Source organism: Macroventuria anomochaeta (assembly GCF_010093625.1).
Source record: "Macroventuria anomochaeta strain CBS 525.71 unplaced genomic scaffold BU25scaffold_6, whole genome shotgun sequence".
NCBI lineage: Eukaryota > Fungi > Ascomycota > Dothideomycetes > Pleosporales > Didymellaceae > Macroventuria > Macroventuria anomochaeta.
Genome location: NW_022985367.1, coordinates 289,078 through 309,273, shown reverse-complemented (window position 1 = coordinate 309,273; position 20,196 = coordinate 289,078). Strand labels below are relative to the sequence as shown.

General features: G+C 54.2%; 6 protein-coding genes across 6 annotated transcripts; 2 read left to right on the top strand and 4 right to left on the bottom strand.

The window, feature by feature from the left end:
- Window positions 1–1,861: 1,861 nt before the first annotated feature.
- Window positions 1,862–5,990, top strand: BU25DRAFT_334523 (pyruvate carboxylase; the record flags this gene model as incomplete). The annotated part of the gene is made up of 7 exons (XM_033702535.1): window positions 1,862–2,012; window positions 2,077–2,373; window positions 2,636–3,187; window positions 3,242–3,495; window positions 3,553–4,475; window positions 4,524–5,865; window positions 5,886–5,990. The coding sequence occupies 7 exons, from the start codon at window positions 1,862–1,864 to the stop codon at window positions 5,988–5,990; spliced, it is 3,624 nt and encodes a 1,207-aa protein (XP_033564862.1).
- An 851-nt stretch (window positions 5,991–6,841) lies between these two features.
- BU25DRAFT_245044 (Pkinase-domain-containing protein) lies at window positions 6,842–8,509 on the bottom strand. Its single transcript, XM_033701572.1, has one exon. The coding sequence runs from the start codon at window positions 8,297–8,299 to the stop codon at window positions 7,064–7,066; it is 1,236 nt and encodes a 411-aa protein (XP_033564861.1). The 5' UTR covers window positions 8,300–8,509; the 3' UTR covers window positions 6,842–7,063.
- BU25DRAFT_244933 (RNA-binding domain-containing protein) lies at window positions 8,488–9,493 on the top strand (the record flags this gene model as incomplete). Its single annotated transcript, XM_033701570.1, has 4 exons — window positions 8,488–8,669; window positions 8,719–8,932; window positions 8,990–9,418; window positions 9,469–9,493. Coding segments are annotated over 3 exons (669 nt in total), but the record flags the coding sequence as incomplete, so codon positions are not given.
- An 881-nt stretch (window positions 9,494–10,374) lies between these two features.
- On the bottom strand, window positions 10,375–12,385 carry BU25DRAFT_407943 (polysaccharide lyase family 4 protein). The gene is made up of 4 exons (XM_033705685.1): window positions 12,047–12,385; window positions 11,549–11,997; window positions 11,368–11,496; window positions 10,375–11,317 (listed from the first exon to the last, which is right to left on the bottom strand). The coding sequence occupies exons 1-4, from the start codon at window positions 12,249–12,251 to the stop codon at window positions 10,424–10,426; spliced, it is 1,677 nt and encodes a 558-aa protein (XP_033564859.1). The 5' UTR covers window positions 12,252–12,385; the 3' UTR covers window positions 10,375–10,423.
- Window positions 12,386–12,943: 558 nt separating this feature from the next.
- BU25DRAFT_244891 (uncharacterized protein) lies at window positions 12,944–16,249 on the bottom strand. The gene has a single exon (XM_033701569.1). It carries the CDS (start codon window positions 16,025–16,027, stop codon window positions 13,016–13,018), a length of 3,012 nt encoding a protein of 1,003 aa, XP_033564858.1. The 5' UTR covers window positions 16,028–16,249; the 3' UTR covers window positions 12,944–13,015.
- Window positions 16,250–17,374: 1,125 nt separating this feature from the next.
- On the bottom strand, window positions 17,375–19,976 carry BU25DRAFT_455754 (glycoside hydrolase family 3 protein; the record flags this gene model as incomplete). Its single annotated transcript, XM_033709961.1, has 3 exons — window positions 17,375–19,589; window positions 19,639–19,805; window positions 19,854–19,976. The coding sequence occupies 3 exons, from the start codon at window positions 19,974–19,976 to the stop codon at window positions 17,375–17,377; spliced, it is 2,505 nt and encodes an 834-aa protein (XP_033564857.1).
- Between the last annotated feature and the right edge of the window lie 220 nt (window positions 19,977–20,196).

Sequence of the window (20,196 nt, the reverse complement as noted above, 5' to 3'; positions counted from 1 at the left end):
CGGCACTAAGTACACCTAAGAAGGTTGCAATCAACCCGCCATGCAAGGATGGAATCGTATATCCGACCCTAGAGCGCTATTGAACACTTTGTAAGATTATAGCCAGTCTCGCAATCGGCACTGAACACCTCCTGTAACTTTATGGGGCATGAGCTTCTGGTCGACTTTCTCGCTATTTGAGAGTCGCGATCACGGTCTTCGCTCGGACCCTAAAGTTGATTAGTGCCGTACAGCATCTACAATAGTTATTGTAGGCTTCAAAGACTTTATCGCATTGCAGAAAGTCTGCAAATTGGCACTGACTACCTCCCATGCTTTCAAGAATCCTGGATTTGACTGTTCACGGTCGTTGCTCGGTCGCTCGGTGTATTAATGTGCCAAGGGCCCAAGACGCAGGACGGATCCGCGTTTGTTTGACGAAGCCCAGCCACTGCTGCATGATCTCCGCCAAGTCGTCTCCCACTACGATTCATGTAGAAAGCTTCCAGATCCAGCCATTCAGTGCATGTAACGACTCATCGTGAACGGGATCCCCACAAGGCCGACACAATGGCTGAAGATTTCCAAGACATTTATTCACACCGGTCGCAGGATGGGTCCTGAAAAACTAGGCATTTTGCCCAGAAGTTTCGACCCCGTCTTGGACGAGTTACCGAAACTGTTTGTGCAGCACTCGCATCGAGATGGTCGAGGTTGCGTAAAATGACCACGTCGGACAGGCAGCCGAGTCCCGAGTTGTTCTCGACGCTATGCAGGTACGCGACATGGCTGCTCAGGAAAAGACCGGAAAGGCCTACCAGATGAAGGGTATATCTCGGACCATCAGCAAATGATTGCGAGCATGTTACTCGGCTATGCTGCGCTTGACCGACGTGCGCCGAAGCAAAGCGGACCTTGTCATGGGAGGAGAGGCATTTCTCCGCAGATGTTCCACATTGCCGAGCTATACTAAACACATGTTGTGGGACGGAAACTAGCAAGCAGGCAAGCAGGAAACGTGAGGGCTGGTGGGCGGGATTGGGATGCGTATGCCGCGGTCGAGCTGGACCGAGCGGTGAGCGTCAGTGTGTAGGAAGTGTTTGGATGGGCAGTGGGCCAGTAAAGTTGAACGGCTTGGCTACATGTCACAAACTCCGCTGAGTGCGTGGGGTGGGCAGAGAGGGTTTTATGTCTGTTCGACGCTCCGGTATGGGTTCAGGGTGGGTTTATGGTGGCATGTGGCATGGCGGGGCGTTCCTGAGGCTTTGGCAATATCTTTTACAGGAAGCGTGACAGCACGGATGATGTGAGCATGGGCCGGGGGGGTTCGCGCGGGGACTTATCGACAAGCTCAAGGTCTGGTGAGGGGCAGATGCTCAGAGCAGCAACAGCTTCACCGGCGCACCAAGAGCTAGGGCATGCAGCAGCGAGTCGTTGTTGGGGGTGCACGAGCTGGACAGATGTCATCATAGCTTCGTCTGCCATCCAGATAAGAGTTTCAAGTGCATGTAGAGGCCTCGCGTAGTGCAGCTTGACCAAAGTTCAAGTCTATCTTGAGATGCATATCACCAGGGAGCTCTAGCCAATTCGTGGCCTGCCGCAAGCTCCGTTGCTTTTCCGTGCATGAGACTGGCCGACGGTCACGACGACATCAAGTGCGGGTCCTCAAGCGCGTGTTTCGATCTGGCCTTGGCCCTTCAGCTTTCCTTAGGTCGCTGTTTTGGGATTAAAGTTGCGCTGCTCCCAGTGACTCGTAGCAAACCCAGTCCGATACCGCCTATATAGTTTCCCTCGCCCGGTACCCTTAGCCCAGCAATCTCTCCTCCCCCACCTCCCATCCCTAATACCCTCTCTACCTAATACCACGCTGCAGTCATCCAGCATGGCGACGCTTGCAATTGACAAGAACGCCTCGAGTGCCATTGACGAGAATGAATTCGACGACGAGCATGGCGAGCATCACCCTCACAGAAATTCAGTCCACCACAGGCTGCGAGCAAGCAGCTCCATCATGCAACTGAAGAAGCTCCTGGGTACGTAGCCGCTAGACTCAATGGCTCCTGTCGAGCTCCCAGGCCCCTCTAACAGCTCGCCCAGTCGCCAACCGAGGAGAAATCCCCATCAGAATCTTCCGTACCGCCCACGAGCTGTCGCTGCACACAGTCGCAGTCTACAGTCATGAGGACCGCCTCAGCATGCACAGGCAGAAGGCCGATGAGGCTTACGAGATTGGGCAGCGCGGGCAGTACACACCCGTTGGTGCTTACCTCGCCGGCGACGAGATCATCAAGATCGCGGTCGAGCACAACGTCAACATGATCCACCCTGGTTATGGATTCCTGTCAGAGAATGCCGAGTTTGCTCGGGCTGTTGAGAAGGCTGGTCTGATCGTAAGTTCTGCCTTCAGTATCCGCTTTGTTTACCCTATGACGAAATGGGTGGAGGGGTCGCGATTGCCAATCGCAGCTGTTGAGCGTATCTGTGCTCGGAGAAGCTGTAGCGGGGCCGCCGGCGGTCCACCGAGCCAGCCCTGTTATGCTAACTTTGCAGCACGGCACGTCGGCGACCCAAGAAAACCTTGGGAGTCATTTGATTGCAATTTTGCATTGGCAATTTGGTGGTGCAATGGAGGCTTACAATCTGCTCTAGTTCGTAGGACCCTCGCCCGATACCATTGACGCACTCGGCGACAAAGTCTCTGCGAGACGGTTGGCTATCAAGTGCAATGTCCCCGTTGTGCCGGGAACACCAGATCCCGTCGAGAAGTACGAGGATGTCAAGAACTTCACCGACGAGTTCGGCTTCCCGATCATCATCAAGGCCGCTTTCGGCGGTGGTGGTCGTGGCATGCGTGTAGTGCGTAAGCAGGAAGAGCTCGAGGACTCGTTCAAGCGAGCAACATCAGAAGCGAAGTCGGCTTTCGGCAACGGCACCGTCTTCGTCGAGCGTTTCCTTGACAAGCCCAAGCACATTGAGGTCCAGCTTCTCGGTGACAACCTCGGCAATGTCGTTCACTTGTACGAGCGTGACTGCTCCGTACAGCGTCGTCACCAGAAGGTCGTTGAGATTGCCCCTGCTAAGGATCTGCCAATTGAGACCCGCGATGCTATCCTGGCTGATGCAGTCAGGCTGGCTCAGTCAGTCAAGTATCGCAACGCCGGTACTGCTGAGTTCTTGGTCGACCAGCAGAACAGGTATTACTTCATCGGTAGGTTATATTCGTGACATTCTACACGATTTCATGTGTGCTGACAAAATCCAGAAATCAACCCTCGTATCCAGGTCGAGCACACCATTACCGAGGAAATCACTGGTATCGATATTGTCGCAGCTCAGATTCAGATCGCTGCTGGTGCATCTCTTGAGCAGCTCGGTCTGACCCAGGACCACATCTCCACACGTGGTTTCGCCTTCCAGTGCCGTATCACCACAGAAGACCCCTCCCAGGCGTTCGCTCCGGACACTGGTAAGATTGAGGTCTACCGTTCCGCTGGCGGTAACGGTGTCCGTCTCGATGTAAGTACACCTTGACAACCTCTCGGCTGTGCAGAAACTAATCAATTTGATTTTCAGGGAGGCAACGGCTTTGCAGGTGCTATCATCACTCCTCACTACGACTCCATGTTGGTCAAGTGCACATGCCGTGGTTCTACATATGAGATCGCCCGCCGAAAGATGCTTCGTGCACTGGTCGAGTTCCGAATCCGTGGTGTCAAGACCAACATTCCTTTCTTGATCAAGCTTCTCACACACCCTACTTTCGTCGAAGGCCAGTGCTGGACAACCTTCATCGACGACACACCCGCGCTCTTCGACCTCATCGGCTCCCAGAACCGTGCTCAGAAGCTGCTTGCGTACCTTGGTGACCTCGCTGTCAACGGCAGCCAGATCAAGGGCCAGATCGGAGAGCCCAAGTTCAAGGGCGAGATCCCCATTCCCGTTCTTACTGACAAGAATGGCAACAAGATCGACACCTCTAAGCCATGCGAGAAGGGTTGGAGGAACATCCTCCTCAAGGAGGGTCCTGAGGGCTTCGCGAAGGCTGTCCGTCAGAACAAGGGCTGCCTCATCATGGACACCACATGGCGTGATGCCCATCAGTCGCTCCTCGCCACCCGTGTGCGAACCGTAGACCTGCTCAACATTGCCAAGGAGACCAGCCACGCTTACTCCAACGCTTGGGCTCTGGAGTGCTGGGGTGGTGCTACTTTCGATGTCGCCATGCGCTTCCTTTACGAGGATCCTTGGGACCGCCTGAGGAAGATGCGCAAGCTTGTACCCAACATTCCCTTCCAGATGCTTCTTCGTGGAGCTAACGGTGTTGCGTACTCTTCCCTCCCCGACAATGCCATTTACCACTTCTGTGAGCAGGCCAAGAAGAACGGTGTCGACATTTTCCGTGTCTTCGATGCTCTTAACGATGTTGAGCAGCTCGAAGTTGGTATCAAGGCTGTTCTCAAGGCTGGTGGTGTTGCTGAGGGTACCGTCTGCTACTCGTAAGTTTTCTAATCACACATAAAATTGATTATACTAACTTTATGCAGTGGTGATATGCTCAACCCCAAGAAGAAGTACAACCTCGAGTACTACCTCAACGTTGTCGAGAAGATTGTCGGCATGGGTGCTCACATCCTTGGTATCAAGGACATGGCTGGTGTACTCAAGCCTCGCGCTGCTCGTCTGCTCATCGGTGCTATCCGTGAGAAGTACCCTGATCTTCCCATCCACGTCCACACGCACGACTCCGCCGGTACCGGTGTTGCCTCCATGGTCGCTTGCGCTGAGGCTGGTGCTGATGGTGTTGATGCTGCCATTGACAGCATGTCTGGCATGACTTCGCAGCCCAGCATTGGTGCTATCCTCGCCTCTCTCGAGGGCACCGACTGCGATGCTGGCCTCGATGCCTACGCCATCCGCAGCCTTGACGCATACTGGGCTCAGCTCCGTCTTGTCTACTCGCCCTTCGAGGCTGGTCTTACCGGTCCTGACCCTGAGGTTTACGAGCACGAGATCCCCGGTGGTCAGCTCACCAACCTCATCTTCCAGGCCTCGCAGCAAGGTCTCGGTGAGCAGTGGGCTCAGACGAAGAAGGCATACGAGCAGGCCAACGACTTGCTCGGCGACATTGTCAAGGTCACACCTACCTCCAAGGTCGTTGGTGACTTGGCTCAGTTCATGGTCTCCAACAAGCTTTCCTACGACGATGTGCTCAACAAGGCTGAGCAGCTCGACTTCCCATCCTCGGTCCTAGAGTTCTTCGAGGGTCTGATGGGCCAGCCGTACGGCGGCTTCCCTGAGCCTCTCCGCTCGCAAGCTCTCCGTGAGCGCAGGAAGATGGACAAGCGCCCTGGTCTGTACCTCGACCCCGTCGACATTGCCAAGGTCAAGTCCGACCTCAAGGGCAAGTGGGGTGATGCTACCGAGTGCGACGTCGCATCCTCCATCATGTACCCCAAGGTCTTCGAGGACTACAAGAAATGGACCACAAAGTACGGCGATCTGTCCGTCCTGCCCACACGCTACTTCTTGTCGCGTCCTGAGATCGGCGAGGAGTTCCATGTCGAGCTTGAGAAGGGTAAGGTGCTCATCCTTAAGCTCCTTGCTGTTGGACCTCTGTCCGAGCAGACTGGTCTGCGTGAGGTCTTCTACGAGATGAACGGAGAGACCCGTACTGTCACTGTTGAGGACCAGCACGCTGCCATCGAGAACGTCTCGAGGCCCAAGGCCGACCCCACGGACAGCAGCCAGGTCGGTGCACCAATGTCTGGTGTGCTTGTTGAGGTCCGTGTCCACGATGGCAGCGAGGTCAAGAAGGGTGACCCTGTTGCTATTCTCAGCGCCATGAAGATGGTAAGTCTATCTTTTCTCCATGCATACTTTGAACAAGTCTCTGACAACCACTCCAGGAAATGGTCATCTCCGCACCTCACTCCGGTAAGGTCGGCAACCTGTCTGTCCGCGAGGGCGACTCTGTTGACTCTGGCGACCTTGTCTGCAAGCTCGTCAGGTAAAATGGAAGACTGGAAAAGCGTGTTTGATGAGGGTGTCCGCTATACCTGCAAGGACTGGGCACCTGTTATGACTTTCCCTTGCGCAACGAATCAGTATGGTACATAGCAAACGAATGTATGTCTATTGTTACATGTGTTCCGTCCAACTTCAAAGCAACGAAAACTCATTGTAGTTCCAAGAGAGCTTGTTGGGTTGCGGATGGTCTGCAAACTGGCACTGAATACCTCCCATAACTCGAAGAGTTCCGAGTTTGTATCCGAGTTTTGATTTACATAGATGTTGTATTGATAGCTAGTCTTTTGTGCAACGCGAGCCAAGTCCTTCGCAGCTCACACGCTAGTAGTATCAGCATGCACCATCGAAAGCCCAAAAATCGGGAGATCTTCAGTACGTATTGTAGCGGCTTTTGTAAGTCCTCAATGTTTTTGGAGACTACAACTACCTCTGCACATCACTCGTGTCAAACTTTCGACTCGGAAAAAAGGCGCAATGCCGCAATCGCACCAAAACGTTTACGTATGATACTCTTATCATGTTACTGTCTTTCCATCTCATACGCGGTGCATCTCGGTCTGCATTGTCAAGTCTACGTCTATCGTAAATGTCTCAATTCAAGACCTGACGTCTAGCTCGGTGGCCAATATCCCGAACCCCAGATCACAACCCCAGACTCCAAGCAATGCAAGTACGGTTATCCCGGGCTTAAGCAAGCCCTCCCGTGTTCCGAAAACGCCCATGGCAAGCGATGATGTGCAGCAGCGTGCGGGTCAAGGGGGGGGAGGCGCGACCCGCAGCGAAAACAAATCTTCGGGTGATATCGGACCCGCATGTTAACCGCGTCGCTACCGCACCCGACCCACGACAGGGCCACAGCAAGAAGCTTATTCTGACTCCCCGAGTCCCGCGGCAAGCACGCGACAGTACCTCCCTCCTGGGTCCTGTTTGGGGAGATGGTCCCGCGGTCAAGCTTTTGCTGACATTCGCTTTCGTACCCACCTCTCCACAGTGCGTCGGAGTGTAGTCCCGTTTCTCAAGGGTTGGCTCGATGTGGTAACGAAGTGCAGCGGCAGCCTCACATGCCACCAAAGTCAAGCTTGCGCGCGACTTTGTCGACTCTGCCAGCGCCTGCCGGCGTTTCACCACCTTTCCGCTTCAGATCCTCGCCCTCCTTCTTCATGCCCCCGCCTTCGTTGGGCAAGTTTTCTTTCTTTGTAGGCCGTGGTGCACTCGTCCAGTATCGATGCTGGAGCGCTTGTTCGGCGGTCAAGCGCTTCTGCGGGTCCATGGCCAACATGCCGCGCACCATATCAATCCCATCGTCACCCAGCAACGGCAGGCGTCCCCTCCACCAGCTCAGCGGCTGCGGAAGCTTGACGGCGCTGCGGTTCGGCGGCGGCTGGTAGTACCTCAGTGAGCCCACGCCGGGCCAGGACTCTTCGCTGGGCGTGCCGAAGACATCGATTATAACGGAGAGTTGCTGCAGGTCTGTTTCGCTGGGCAGGAAGAACTGGCGCAGCGCGAGCTCGGCGATTACGCACCCGACGGACCACATGTCGGCATTGCCGGCGTAGTGGAGGCAGCCGTAGAGGAGTTCTGGAGGCCGGTAAAAACGGGTGATGACGTTGGAGGTCATTTTTGCGCCGGGGTCTGCGAAGGAACGTGCGAGACCGAAGTCTGCCAGTTTGACGGTGTTGTCGGCGGCAATAAGCAAGTTGTTGCCCTTGATGTCGCGGTGGAGGACGTGGTTGGCGTGACAGAACCAGATGGCCTGGCAGAGCATGTTGGACCAGGCTTTGATGTCGGCGGAGCTGTATGTGATGCTCTTGTTCTTCCACAGGCCTTCGAGATCGCCCAAGGGGAGGTGCTCAAGCACGAGAGAGAGGTTCTGGTCCTTTGTACTAAAGACCGCGTGTAGCTTTATGATGTTTGGATGTGACAGCTCTGAGAGGTATTTGATTTCGCGGATGGCGTCCATGGCGATGCCGTCTTTGAAGTCGGCGTTGAGCTTGATCTTCTTGATAGCCACCAGCTTGGTAGGGTCGTGTCTGTAGTGGCCTGCGTAGACTATGGCGTAGGTTCCTTCACCGAGACGTGCACCCGACACGAACTGTGAGCGCAGTGCATCGTTCATCTGCTCGGCCATGTCTGCCTCTCCGCCATCGATGGGTGTGCGTGTGATTGGGGCGCTGGCAGGGGGCTTGGCGGCGCGTGAGAGGCCTGAGAGCGCTTTTGCTCGGTCGGGGACTGCAAGGTGCGAGCCTGGCGGCTTAGGCCGGGGGCTCAACGCGGCGGGTGAGGAGACGCCCATGGAGGGCGACGTGTGGTGTTGAGCTTGAGGTGAGGCGCAAGAGAGATGGTGGCAGAGTCTCGGGCGGAAGTGGATCAAGGAGCTTTACCCATAGCCGCCGTCCGTGTTCGCTCCTCCGCCGTCCGTTCTCTTTCTCGGGGCCTTGTCGGTGTGGTCGAGACAGCTGCGATGATTGTTGCCGTACCTACCGCGGACCATGCGGCGAGCACGCACGTCCCCGAACTTTTGACTTGGCCCGACGACCGCGAACGCGATTTCTGCGGGGAGCTCTCACCACCGAGACATCCACACATTCCCACATCATGGCCACACAAGCACGGGGGCCGCCGGGAACGGCGCCAGCCAACAAGGAGGGGATGCCGAACAGGACGCACGTAACCTCATTACACTCCCCAATGCACAGGCACTGACGACAGCAGACTATACGTCCGCAACCTCAACGACAAGCTCCCCAAAGAAGACCTGAAGCGCAATCTGTACATGATTTTCGCAACATACGGCGTCCTCCTGGACGTTGTCGCCCTCAAGACCATGAAGATGCGAGGGCAGGCGCACGTTGTGTTCCGCGACATCGATTCGTCCACCCAAGCAATGCGCGCGCTGCAGGGCTTCACATTCTTTGGAAAGGACATGGTGCGTCGAGACCTCTCTGTCTAGACCGCACGTGTATGCGCGACTGACAGATGGCAGCAAATCGCATACGCAAAGACCAAGTCCGACACAATAGCCAAGCTCGACGGAACGTACAAGATGCCCGAGCCCGATCTGCCCGAGAGGGTGGCTGAGGAGGCGCCCGCACATCCTGCTGGATTCGGCGCTGCGCTGGAGAAGGCCGTCCCCGTCAACGAGCAAGAGAGAGCGAAGGGCCAGAAGAGGAAGGCAGAGGACGACGGAGAAGAAGAAGAGGACGACGACGATGACGACGCCGAGATGGAGATGGACTCGGACTCGGACTCGGATTAGACGGGCTGAAAGCACAGGCCAAGAGCTCAAGAGAACGACATCGATGCGCCAGCGGACGAAGAGGGGAACGATACCCATGGACAGATAAGATCCCAGCGACCTGAGGGCGGGTTAGCCTGCTATGTTGATTCGCAGGTTGGACGATTGATTGCGAATGTCGGTACCAGCACGTCGACGTGGTTGAGACTGGGGCTGACTGTATGCAGAACGCTATGTAACGAGATTGGCATATCTGCCCAAGATACTACAAACATCATTATAGTCCTCAGAGACTTTATCAGGTTGCAAATGGTTTGCGGGTTGGCGCTGAATACCTCCCGTAATCTTGAAAACCATGGGCTTGCGTCTGACTTTTCCTGCTGCCCGAGAACAGATTTCAACTTTGATCATGCTTCGAAGCTATGCCGACGGAAACGATAAGAACGACGGTAGTCCCCAGAAACCTAATCGGGTCGCGAATGGTCTTGCAGATCAGCACTGCGTATCTCCTGTAATTTCGAGGACCAAGAGCTTGTGTCCAGCTTTTCGAGCTACTCGAGAACAGGTCTCGCCCTCGACCATGCATCGAAAGAACGCCCATGGAAATGCGACGTACTCGTACTGCCTTTGCAAATGCTTGTAGTCCTTCGACTACTTATCAGCTGAAGAACAGAGGCCCGGGCTGGTTTGACTGCCTCCCATGATTTCATACAACGGCCTGCTTGCAGCTGACTTCTTCTTCTACGGCATGCAAGACCCTGCACAAGCACCATCCTTCTACTCAACCTCTCCCATGTCGTTATGGAAATGGCCCAGAAAGTAACGAGTCACGTTAACTGTCAGCGGTGAGACATGGACGATGCACAACTCCATGCATACTGCAGGAAGATCTCGATGCGGCAACCATCAATCTTCGTTCTGTTCGTGAAGCCTGGAGGTCATGGGTTGTATCCAAGGGGCAGTATGCTAAAGGGCAGATTGCCTGTCGTCTTGGGTATGCTTATGACGGTCTGTCACGATGTTCTTCGCGTCTAAGGAGCAAATAGGTCATACACGAGTTTGGTAAGCAGGAAGTGCACGATATCATACTAGCGGAGGGCTGTCACTGGTCTCAACCCACACGAAGAGACATGCGCACTACCTCCTCCAGGCTACCGACGATCATCCTCTACCCAATATAGATCACACAATCCACTCAAGGATAATGCTGTCCCACAGTATACCCCTCCACAGCGTGTACCTATCTGTAGTGAAGCTGAGCACGTTCTTCCCCGCCTTTAGATCTGAAGCAGCAATTTCGTACTGCAGGAACCGCCACTCTCCACTAATGGTGCCAGAGCGATATAGCGCCGGATCGCTGGTCAAAGCGTCTTTAGTGATGGTGCCTATCGTCTTGTTGCCGTTGAGATAGATGGTGAGCGAAGTAGACTGCGAGTAGCCAGCCAGCGACACACTCAGCAGCGCCTTCGCGGTCTTAGAAGGAGCGGAAGTGTTGAACACGACGTCCCAAGAACCAAGTTTCGAGGACGCGTAGTACCAGTCGGAGGTCTTCGAGACGCCAACCGTGTAGGTGAGGTTCGCGGGACTCTTCTCGGTCAGGCCATGGACATGCAATCCTGAGTTTGTAAAGCCCGTTGCCTTCTTGTCAAAATCACCGATTTGGAAGATCTTCTCGTTCAAGGGGACGGTCCATGTCAGGCTTCCCAGGTCCGCGGTCTTGTCTTTGCTGATGGTGACAGGGGATGTAAAGTTCGTGTATACATCTCCGATGACACCGCCGTTCGATGCAGCGATAAGACCGTAGGAACCGGAGCGTACGTTGGGGATTGAGAAAGAGCCGCTGGCGTCGGCGAAGGTGGTGTAGTAGTAGTTTGATCCTTGAACAAGTGGGCGGATGGAGGTGTCAGTATCGCCAAGGAAGACTGCTGCGCCAGCTGCAGGACGGCCGTCAGAAAGAGTGAGTTTGCCTTTGATCGAGCCACGAGAGTGGTAGGCAGTGTTGTTAAGGAAGGAGTAGGGGAAAGTTGCGCGCTCGTGGGCGGCGCGAGTACGGGCATCCGACACGGAGCCGTTGTTCTTGAAAAGCGTTAGACGACATCGTGGGGGTTGCACGGGAGGTAACGTACCAAGTACCAAAGCCATGGGCCCCAGATCTTACCTACAGGCTGCGGTGTCTTGACACCCACGCGGAAATGGGATGTGTCTTGCACAACATTGAGTTGTACGGCATCGCCTGTTGCGGATTCGCGGTGCACCTGTTCCAATCAGCTCATCGTACCTTTGAGAAAGCTTTATGATAGGACTTACGGTCAAGGTCTGGCTCAAGTGATTTCCTGGCTGGTACTCATTCGTCGGATGGATGTACCAACTTCCCGTCTGATCGCCAAAAACACCCACAAAATCCCTTTCCCTTACATAATTCGCAAAATCGTACTTGGTGACATAGCTTCCATCAGGGAACTGGAACGTCTCATCCTGAATCTCCGGAGCATTGGCGTAGAGGGAAAAGTCTGGCAACTTCTCGTTCTTGTTAGTGTTGAAGCCATACGTGAAAAGGGCTGGATCGAGGCGCCACAGAGTCCGAAAGATGGAAAGGTCAGGAAGTGCTTTGTTGACGAAGTATTGGTAGGCGCCGGCTAGGTCGGGGTAGATCACCCAGTGAAGGTCTCCAAGGGAGGAGGAGAAGGCAACATCGATGTAGTCTTGAGAGTTCGAGACGATCTTGGCAGATGTGTAAACCAGATTGGCTTCTCCGTCTACGACAGAGTTCAGTCAATCACCCGAAAAGTTGGTAGATTTACGTACCGACACCAGCATAGTGGCCTTGTGCTTTGCCTACTGCGTCTGATCCTTGATACTGGAGATTGGTAGCGTAGGTTGCACCCTGGGTGACGTTCCACAGGTCATTGCCGATGATCCACTGAGTCGGAGTGACCTGCTGGAGGAATGGTCCCTTGGCCAGCGCTGTCTTCGCTGCGGCGAGTGCTGCGAAAAGTGAGGTGGTGCGCATCTCGTGATAGTGGCTGAAGCTCGACAGCTGCGTGAGGGCATCATCTCGAGTTCTTTTCTGTGCTTTTATGTACTATGTAAGTTTCGAAGCACGCAATATTGTCGCGATAAGACGAGCACCTCGCTGTATCGGAGATGAGGGCGAGTGTAGATCTCGAAAAGGTAAGTGGAGCAAAGCTTAATCGAAAGAAGAGGTCGCTACGGACCGCTATGCAGGGGCGTGAACATGAAGTCGCCCATCGGGGTGGGTCTTACCAACGGTCACGCCTTACCATCTTCCGCTGTTGCTGCATTACCGCCGGAAGAATTATGTTGTGATCGCAAGACGATCTCGTAAAGTTGATCCGCATAGCGCAAGTAGAACTACGTAAGCTGCAAGCTTAGTGCAGAATGAAGCCTGCCTCTCAAGTAGCAGAGCAAAGTAAGAAGCCCATATTAGTCCAAAGTACGAGAGGTACTCAGTGCAGATTCATAGAATATTTGCAATCAAATAAAGTCTCTGAGGGACTATAAAGATTTTGTTTGAGGCTGCGACGTTGCAGCTGGCTTTTCCTGCAACGCCAGAGCTTGTATACAACCAGCAAACGATTTGTAAGGGTTGTGACACAAATGAGTGTTTAGCATCGACAGTTTACCATGTATGATCATAGAGCCATAAATTCCAGAGAGCCTGCGTGATGGGGTATACTGTAGACAACCGTAACGCCTTCTTCACTCGTTTCCTCATATTTTCCTTCACATGTTCGCCATATATGACCACGCACATTACTTCTTGCGCCCTCGACCACCACTGCCGCTGCCACCGTTGCCACTCCCACTCGCATTTGCGGTCGCACCCGCATTTGCGCTTGCACCACCCTCTCCAAGCAACCTCGTCAGATCACCCAGTCCACCACTGCGGACATTCTTCTTCCTCCCGCCCTCCTTCTCCGCAAACGCTATAGCCATCAACATCCTCTTATCACTCTGGATCCCCAACACCCTCTCCTCAACACTATCTTCAACAACGAGTCGGAACACAGTAGTCTCCCTCTTCTGCCCTAAGCGATGCACACGATCGACGGCTTGGTCCTCGATGGCGGGCGCCCACCAGCTGTCTGCCATGATGACCTGGTTGGCTGCGACTAGATTGAGGCCGACGGAGCAGACGGACAGAGAGGCCAACATGATGGTAGTGTCTGGGTCATTGTCGAGCGCTTCGAGGGCGGCGTCACGGGTTACGGCGCTCATGGAGCCGTCGATGCGTGTGTATTTGTAGCCTGCGGAGGCTAAGTGGACTTGGATGAGGTCGAGGAAGGATGTCCACTGGCTGAAGATGATGGTCTTGTTTGTCTTGTCTTTCGCGCTGGCGGCGAGGATTTGGAGGAGTTGCTCGACTTTACTGCTTGTGTTCTTCTCGAGGGAGGCTTTGTCTGCCTCGGACTCGGCGGTGGGTTCGGGTTTTGCGGAGGTCTCGACGGCAGGTTTGACGGTTGTGGAACCGAAGGATTCGAGTTCGGCGCGGCACATGGGGCATCTGCCTTGCAGTTCGATGACGCGCTCCAGACAGGGCGTGCAGAATGTGTGTGCGCATTTGGTGATAACTGGGTCTTTGTATGTATCGAAGCAGATGGGGCAGTCTTCTTGCGAGTCGATGGAGAGCTGGAGCATCTTTTGTAAGGCTTCCTTGTTTTCTGCAGTGAGGTCGACAACGCCTTCGGCTTCGAGCTGCTTCATGATCGATTCAAGTCGCTCCTCGCCGACCAACTGCCAGTGGTTACAGAGCTGACGCATACGCAGGAGGACTTCAAGGAGGTGGCGGTAGGTATCGAAAGCCTTTTGGTTGCCGATATTCTTCTTGTAAATGTCAAGAGTACCCTTCGCTTGTGCTTCAAGTGCATCATATTTCTCTTGCTCATGTGGATGGAGCTTGAATTTGTGGACATACTCCGACAGCTCAGGAAGACGAAGGTCAATGAACGACATTTCCTTCTTGCGTCGCAAGCAGATGTCGCCCATGAGCAGCTGTAGGGCCTTGTTTCCTTGTGGGTCACCAGCCAGAACAGGACGTGAGATGGCCCCGTGAAAGATCTCGAAGGAGTCGAGGCCACCAGAAAGGCGCAGGAAGCGGACCTGACTGTAGAGGTCCTTGAGATTGTTGATGATCGGTGTGCCTGTTAGTGTCCAGCGTGACTGAGTCAGGAGGTTGCTGATGGCCACAGTCTTTTTGGCTTTGGGGTTTCGGATGTTATGACCTTCGTCGAGGATGACACGCCTCCAAGTAATCGAGAAGGGACCTGATTTCCTTGGCAGAGCTGTGCTCTTTTGTGAGTACCAGTCTGATGAAATGGATTCGTATGTGCTGATGACCACATCGTAGTTCTCGACCTGCTTGGGCGTGATAGGCTCCTTGCGCGTACCGTGCCAGAACATGGTTCGGAGGGCGTGTTCTGGCTTGATGTGCCTCTTTATCTGCGTGCTCCAATTGCTCATGACAGAGACTGGCGCGAGGATGAGCGTGGCATCAGCTGCATCAGGCGATCGGCGACCGAGCTCTTTGTCGGCCATAATGAGCGAAATGACCTGAATCGTCTTGCCCAGACCCATGTCGTCTGCTAGAATACCTCCAGAGGCCAGTTTGGGGTTGGTGACCGAGTAGTTGGTAGCCAAATTTGTGAAGGCATTAGGCATACGAGAGTGGCGCTGCCAGAGCTGGACGACGTCCTTGGTGCCCTGAGCCGGTAGCTGTGGAGACTCTTTGTCCAACATCCACTGCAATCCCTGAAGTTGGAAGGGGTGCATCTCAGTCTGAAGGGCTTCAGGCTGAGCTGCCTTGGGCATAGCGGCCAGGTCCTGCTCCTTGACGCCAAACTCCTCAACCACGTTCTCAAAATTCCTGGGGTTGAAGCGCTCACTGCCGCCAATGATGTCCTCCAGGCTGGGTCCTTGGCCCATACCATCAGACTGCGATGAGCCAGCCATGTATTCGCTCATACCATTCTCCCAGTTCTGGCCTTCGTCCACACCAACAACAGCACCGCCGTTCTTCTTCGCTCTCTTCGCAGCCTCTTTGGCCAAACGCTGCCTCTCCTTCTGCGCCGCCGCTTCTTTGCGCTTGCGATCAGCTGCGTGTCCGACTGGCAGTTTGTCCTCCCTCAGCTGAGCCAGGAGGTTCTCACGCTCAACTGGCTCGTTCGTGCCATAGAGTCTGATCTCGATAGGGCAGTCGAACATGCCCTTGGGCCCGGTGATGTGCGCCTCCACCAGAAGGCTGCGGTTGTCCATGTACTTTGCCAGTTTCGCAGCCCATGTTTTCGGTATGTGGCCAATCTGCTCTCCTTGCACGTTCAAAACCTGGATCGCATTACTGTCGAACCGATTCTGAGGCTCGCGCCTACAGATGACCATCTCTCCTACTGTTGCGTAGCCATTGTAGTATCGGACGCCTACGATTTTGTTAGGAAGCATGCCGTAGAGGCTGTAGCTGTGCTGATGCTCATTATAGCCCTGTGCCGAGTCCGATACTTCTTGCGACGCGTCTTCGTCACCCTCACTATCAATGACTAGAGCGTCGTGCTGGGAAGAGCCGGTTGCTGTTCGCGAAGGGTATGTATTTTGTGCGGTACGGGGCTGCTTTGGCGCGCGAGCGTATTGCTGTGACGGCGACGAATTCGCGTATCCTTGCGACGAGGATGTGTTCGTATAGCGCGTGGACGAAGACGAGTACGCGTTCTGTGGTGAATTGAAGGGTGAGCTTTCGTTCCCAAGATCGCCGTACTGGCGTTTCTGGGGTGCCATTGTCGCGAGCGAGGTGAGATAGAAGAGCGGCACTCGCGACCGGCAATGGGAAACTGTGATGTAGGGGAAGAATGGGGAAGCGATAAGCTCCTGGCCATGGACGTGTGCGGGGAAGCAATAGAGTCTGGGGGTTGCGACGCGCTAGAACGCGAAGCCCCGTGACGTCATCGCAGTCACCCAAACCCGCTGGAGGCCCAAATTGGGGTCACAAAATCCCCTAAATCCGACCCGCCATACCCAGATGGCTACAGCACGGTTGGCATTGTAGTTCTAAGATGCTTTGTTAGGTTGCAGATGGTCTGCAAATCAGTATGGAACACATCCCATACACTCCAGGACCCTGGGCTTATATCTCCCGTTTTCTTCTTCTTCGACAGTCTATTCCCTCTCTTCCAAACCCCCGCGCTCTAATGTTTTGCCGTCTCTTCCATTTTCTTGAATTTGGATGTATGCTTCTTCTGCTCCCGCCCAACCACGTCGAATGCCACCTTCTCACCCCCGAGCAGCACCTTGGGTAGCGCTGCGTGTGTCAGGTACCGGCCGTATATGGGGGCACTCTCAGGAACTGCTTGGAAAGAGACGATGGGGTCCAGTAACTGGGAACCCCACGGTGAGAAGTACTGACGACTTTGTCTGGGGATCGCGTGATATACCTCTGTTGATACCTAGCTACTGATGCCGGTGTAGAGGCGGTGCGAGTCTTCACCAGTCCCCCAAGCCGCGTTCCGTGCTAGTTGCTCGAGCGCCTCTTGAAATACTTGCTTGTTCGCAAGTAGGAAAGATGATGATTTCAGAAGTTCGTAAAAGTCGTACTTCTGCACATTCGGCGGCCATAGCGGCAGTGCTAGGGACGCGCGATGCTGTACCTGGTAAGCGACGCCGCTGTAATTGACCTGAACGAAACCGTTGGATTTCCAGAACTTGCCGCAAATTCTGTCTCTGATCTCAGGCGGAAATCAGAAGAACGAGATGGTCGATCCTAATTTTGTTGTCATCGTGGAGTTCAGTTGGCGTTCACGTCGTAAGGTGGTACTCCGGGGTCTTGTGCCGATGTGGGTTTCTCGTAGTGGAATTCTGCATGCTTGTATAGCTACAAAGCCCACCAGAGGGAGTATTACTTATACTGTGCCATTTCTCCGCATTGTCGAGTCCGTGTAGGCAACTGCGCACTCAACCAGACTTCGGTCAGCTACTCTAGACCCGATGATTCAGCGCAGTCAGTGCATAAAACCGTTAAAGGACTTCAATACCGCCACGGAGTCTCCAATGATCAGAAAGTGATCATAAAAGCCAACTCTAATTATGCTGAAGCCATCTAACCTGAACATTCTCTTAGGTATGTGACATCTACAACTTCAACTCACGACTGCCCTCGATGTTTACGGTAGACACACTCTCAATCTGCGCAGTCGACTGACCAAATGAGAAGTCATACTGGCCGCGATCAACCTTCCAACACTTCGACGCCTCATCAAAGTACGCAAAGTCTCGGAGCGTAAGCGACAGATCAACCTTCTTCTCCTCGCCAGCTTCCAGATGCACCTTCCTGAACGCCGCCAGCGTCTTGACGGGGTGTTCAGGGGATTGCTGCTTCCTACCGACATAAAGTTGGACGACGGTGGCGCCTGCAACGCTACCGGTATTCTTGACCGATACAGTAGCCTTAAAGGCCTCTGCAGACGTCTGCTCAACCTTTCCGTTGTTGAGGGCGAAAGTGGTGTACGACAAGCCGAAGCCGAAGGGGAACTGAACTTTCTCCTTAGACACACGATCGTAGTGACGGTATCCGACAAAGACACCCTCCTCGTACTTGACAGTAAGCTGATCGCCCTTCTTCTCACCAGGGAAGTTGCCATGAGCAGGTGCATCTTCGAGGCGCTTGGGGAACGAGACAGGCAGCCTTCCGGATGGGTTGACAGCGCCAGAAATGATGTCAGCAATTGCATTACCGGCTTCTTGACCGGGGAACCAAGCTTGGACAAGTGCAGCAATTTTGTCCAACCATGGCATTGCGACGGCTACACCGGTCGAGTTCACCACGATAGTGTTGCGGTTCAGAGATGCCACTGCATCGACAAGAGCGTCTTGAGATCCATTGCGAGGCAGGTTGAAGCTCTGTTGGTCCTGACCTTCAGTCTCCCAAGCTGGAGTGTGCCCTGTGAACACGATAGCAATGTCGACCTCCTTTGCAAGCTCCTTCGCCTGTGTGAGCAGATCGAGATCATGCTCCTCTTCCAGCATGAAGCCCATCCTGAACCCAGGAAGACCGGCTAGAATGCCCTGTTCAGAGCCACCAGTGGGTGGTAGCGTGTGGATCTGGATCTTGTATGTTTCGCCCTCTTTGAAAGGAACGGTGAACTCTTCCTCTGGGTTGCCGCCGAGAAGAAAGCCCATCGGGTCTGGAGAGTTTCCTTTCTGCTCGAACACTACCTTGTCGTTGATAGTGACAGTAGTGGGACCGATGCCGGAGCAGCCGAGGTAGTGTTTGCCTGTTGCAGATGGGACGAAGGTTGTGGTAAGCCTGACTTCCTTACCAACTGCTTCGTGATCGAGAATAGGACTGAACGAAGACTCTTTGAAGGCATCAACGGTCTTCCAGGGTTTGGACGAGTCACCGTCCTTGAATAGTTCCATTCTCCAGCCGTGGTTTCCTCCAGCGTCTTTGCAGTGCTTCGCAAGAGGTGGCAGTAGCCGGTAGGTCTGAGCACCCTTCGCGAACTTGAATTCGACGTCATCGCCGTACGTGTTCTCAAGGCCTTCCTCGGGTGTGATACGGTAGTGGGCATTGAGACTGGCACTTCCACCACCATGGATCAATGCCTCCTTGGCCAGTCCAAACAGTCCGATCTTCTTGCCCTTGACCTTCTCTTTCTTCAAAGGGAGGATCGCGCCGTCATTCTTTAGGAGTGTGATACCCTGACCCGCAACGTCTCGAATCAGCTTGCTGTGCGCTGGGTTGACGATCGACTGCTCAGGAGGTATCTCGGGGTTATCGAATCCTCCAACCTTCTCAATAAGCTTCAAAACTTCGCGGGCGCGGTCAGCGATTGTCTGCTCGGATACTTCGCCATCCTTGATAGCCTTTACGACAGCCTCCTTCGTCCGCCATCTTGTGGGACCGGGCATCTCGAGGTCCAGTCCGGCGTTCAGAGAATCAGCTGTGGAGTTTGTGCCTCCCCAGTCACTCATGACAAGACCGTCCCAGCCCCATTCGCCGCGCAACACTTGCTTCAGAAGGAATGTGTTGGAGTCTGCGTGTGTTCCGTTGACCTTGTTGTAAGCAGTCATGACAGCCCACGGGTTAGCTTCCTTGACTGTGATCTCGAAAGGCTTAAGGTAGATCTCCCTTAGTACACGCTCGGAGATGACCTCGTCCACAGACAGACGCTCGGTCTCCTGCTCATTGGCCGCAAAGTGCTTGATCGTAGCCGCGATGCCTTTCTCCTGAATGCCATTGACGGCATTGGCAGCCATCTTGCCCGTCAGGTAGGGGTCTTCTGAGAAGCTTTCGAAGTTGCGGCCACCGAGAGGATGTCTGTGATTGCACATGGTCGGCGCGAGTCTGTGTCTTGTATCAGCCATAGCTCACTGTATTCCAAGGTTGAACCTACATAACTCGTGCGCTCTTCGTCTTCGTCTCTTCCGCTAACGCATTGCCTATTCGGTGGGCATACTCTGGGTTCCATGTGGCAGCTGAACAAACCGCAGCTGGAAAGCATGCTGCTCGTGTTCCTCCGGCGAAGACTTCGCCTCGTGCGCCATTGGGTCCATCACTGGTCTACAGAAAATCAGAGTAAGTCAAAATCCGATAGCTCATGTTGCATACCTTGATAGCCGGTACGCCTTTGTCTGGGATAGGGACTGTTTCCCAAAAGTCCTTTCCAGCGAGTAGTGAGATCTTTTCCTCCAAGGTAAGAGACCCAAGGATGGTCTCAGTCTTTGCACCCATGGCGGTTGAGTGGTGTCACTGATGCAATTCACGTTGTGGTTCACACTTCCTCGAGTCCAAATCTGCTGTGTACGTAGGAACAAAGAACAAGTATCCGGAAAAGTAAACGAGAGGGTATGAACGCTTGACTAGCACTATGTACTACAGAGGCCATAGTCTTTCTTATATGGCCCGGAGCTCGCCATGATTTTACTATTGCCGGAGACACGGCGAGCGTCTC

Bases quoted from the DNA above. Each gene is read 5' to 3' on its own strand.
- BU25DRAFT_245044 (XM_033701572.1), bottom strand. From the start codon at position 8,299: ATGGGCGTCTCCTCACCCGCCGCGTTGAGCCCCCGGCCTAAGCCGCCA.
- BU25DRAFT_244891 (XM_033701569.1), bottom strand. From the start codon at position 16,027: ATGGCACCCCAGAAACGCCAGTACGGCGATCTTGGGAACGAAAGCTCA.
- BU25DRAFT_407943 (XM_033705685.1), bottom strand. From the start codon at position 12,251: ATGCGCACCACCTCACTTTTCGCAGCACTCGCCGCAGCGAAGACAGCG. The intron at 11,497-11,548 runs GTAAGTCCTATC...TGATTGGAACAG, and splicing joins ACTTGAGCCAGACCTTGACC to GTGCACCGCGAATCCGCAAC. The intron at 11,318-11,367 runs GTACGTTACCTC...ACGCTTTTCAAG, and splicing joins GCCCATGGCTTTGGTACTTG to AACAACGGCTCCGTGTCGGA.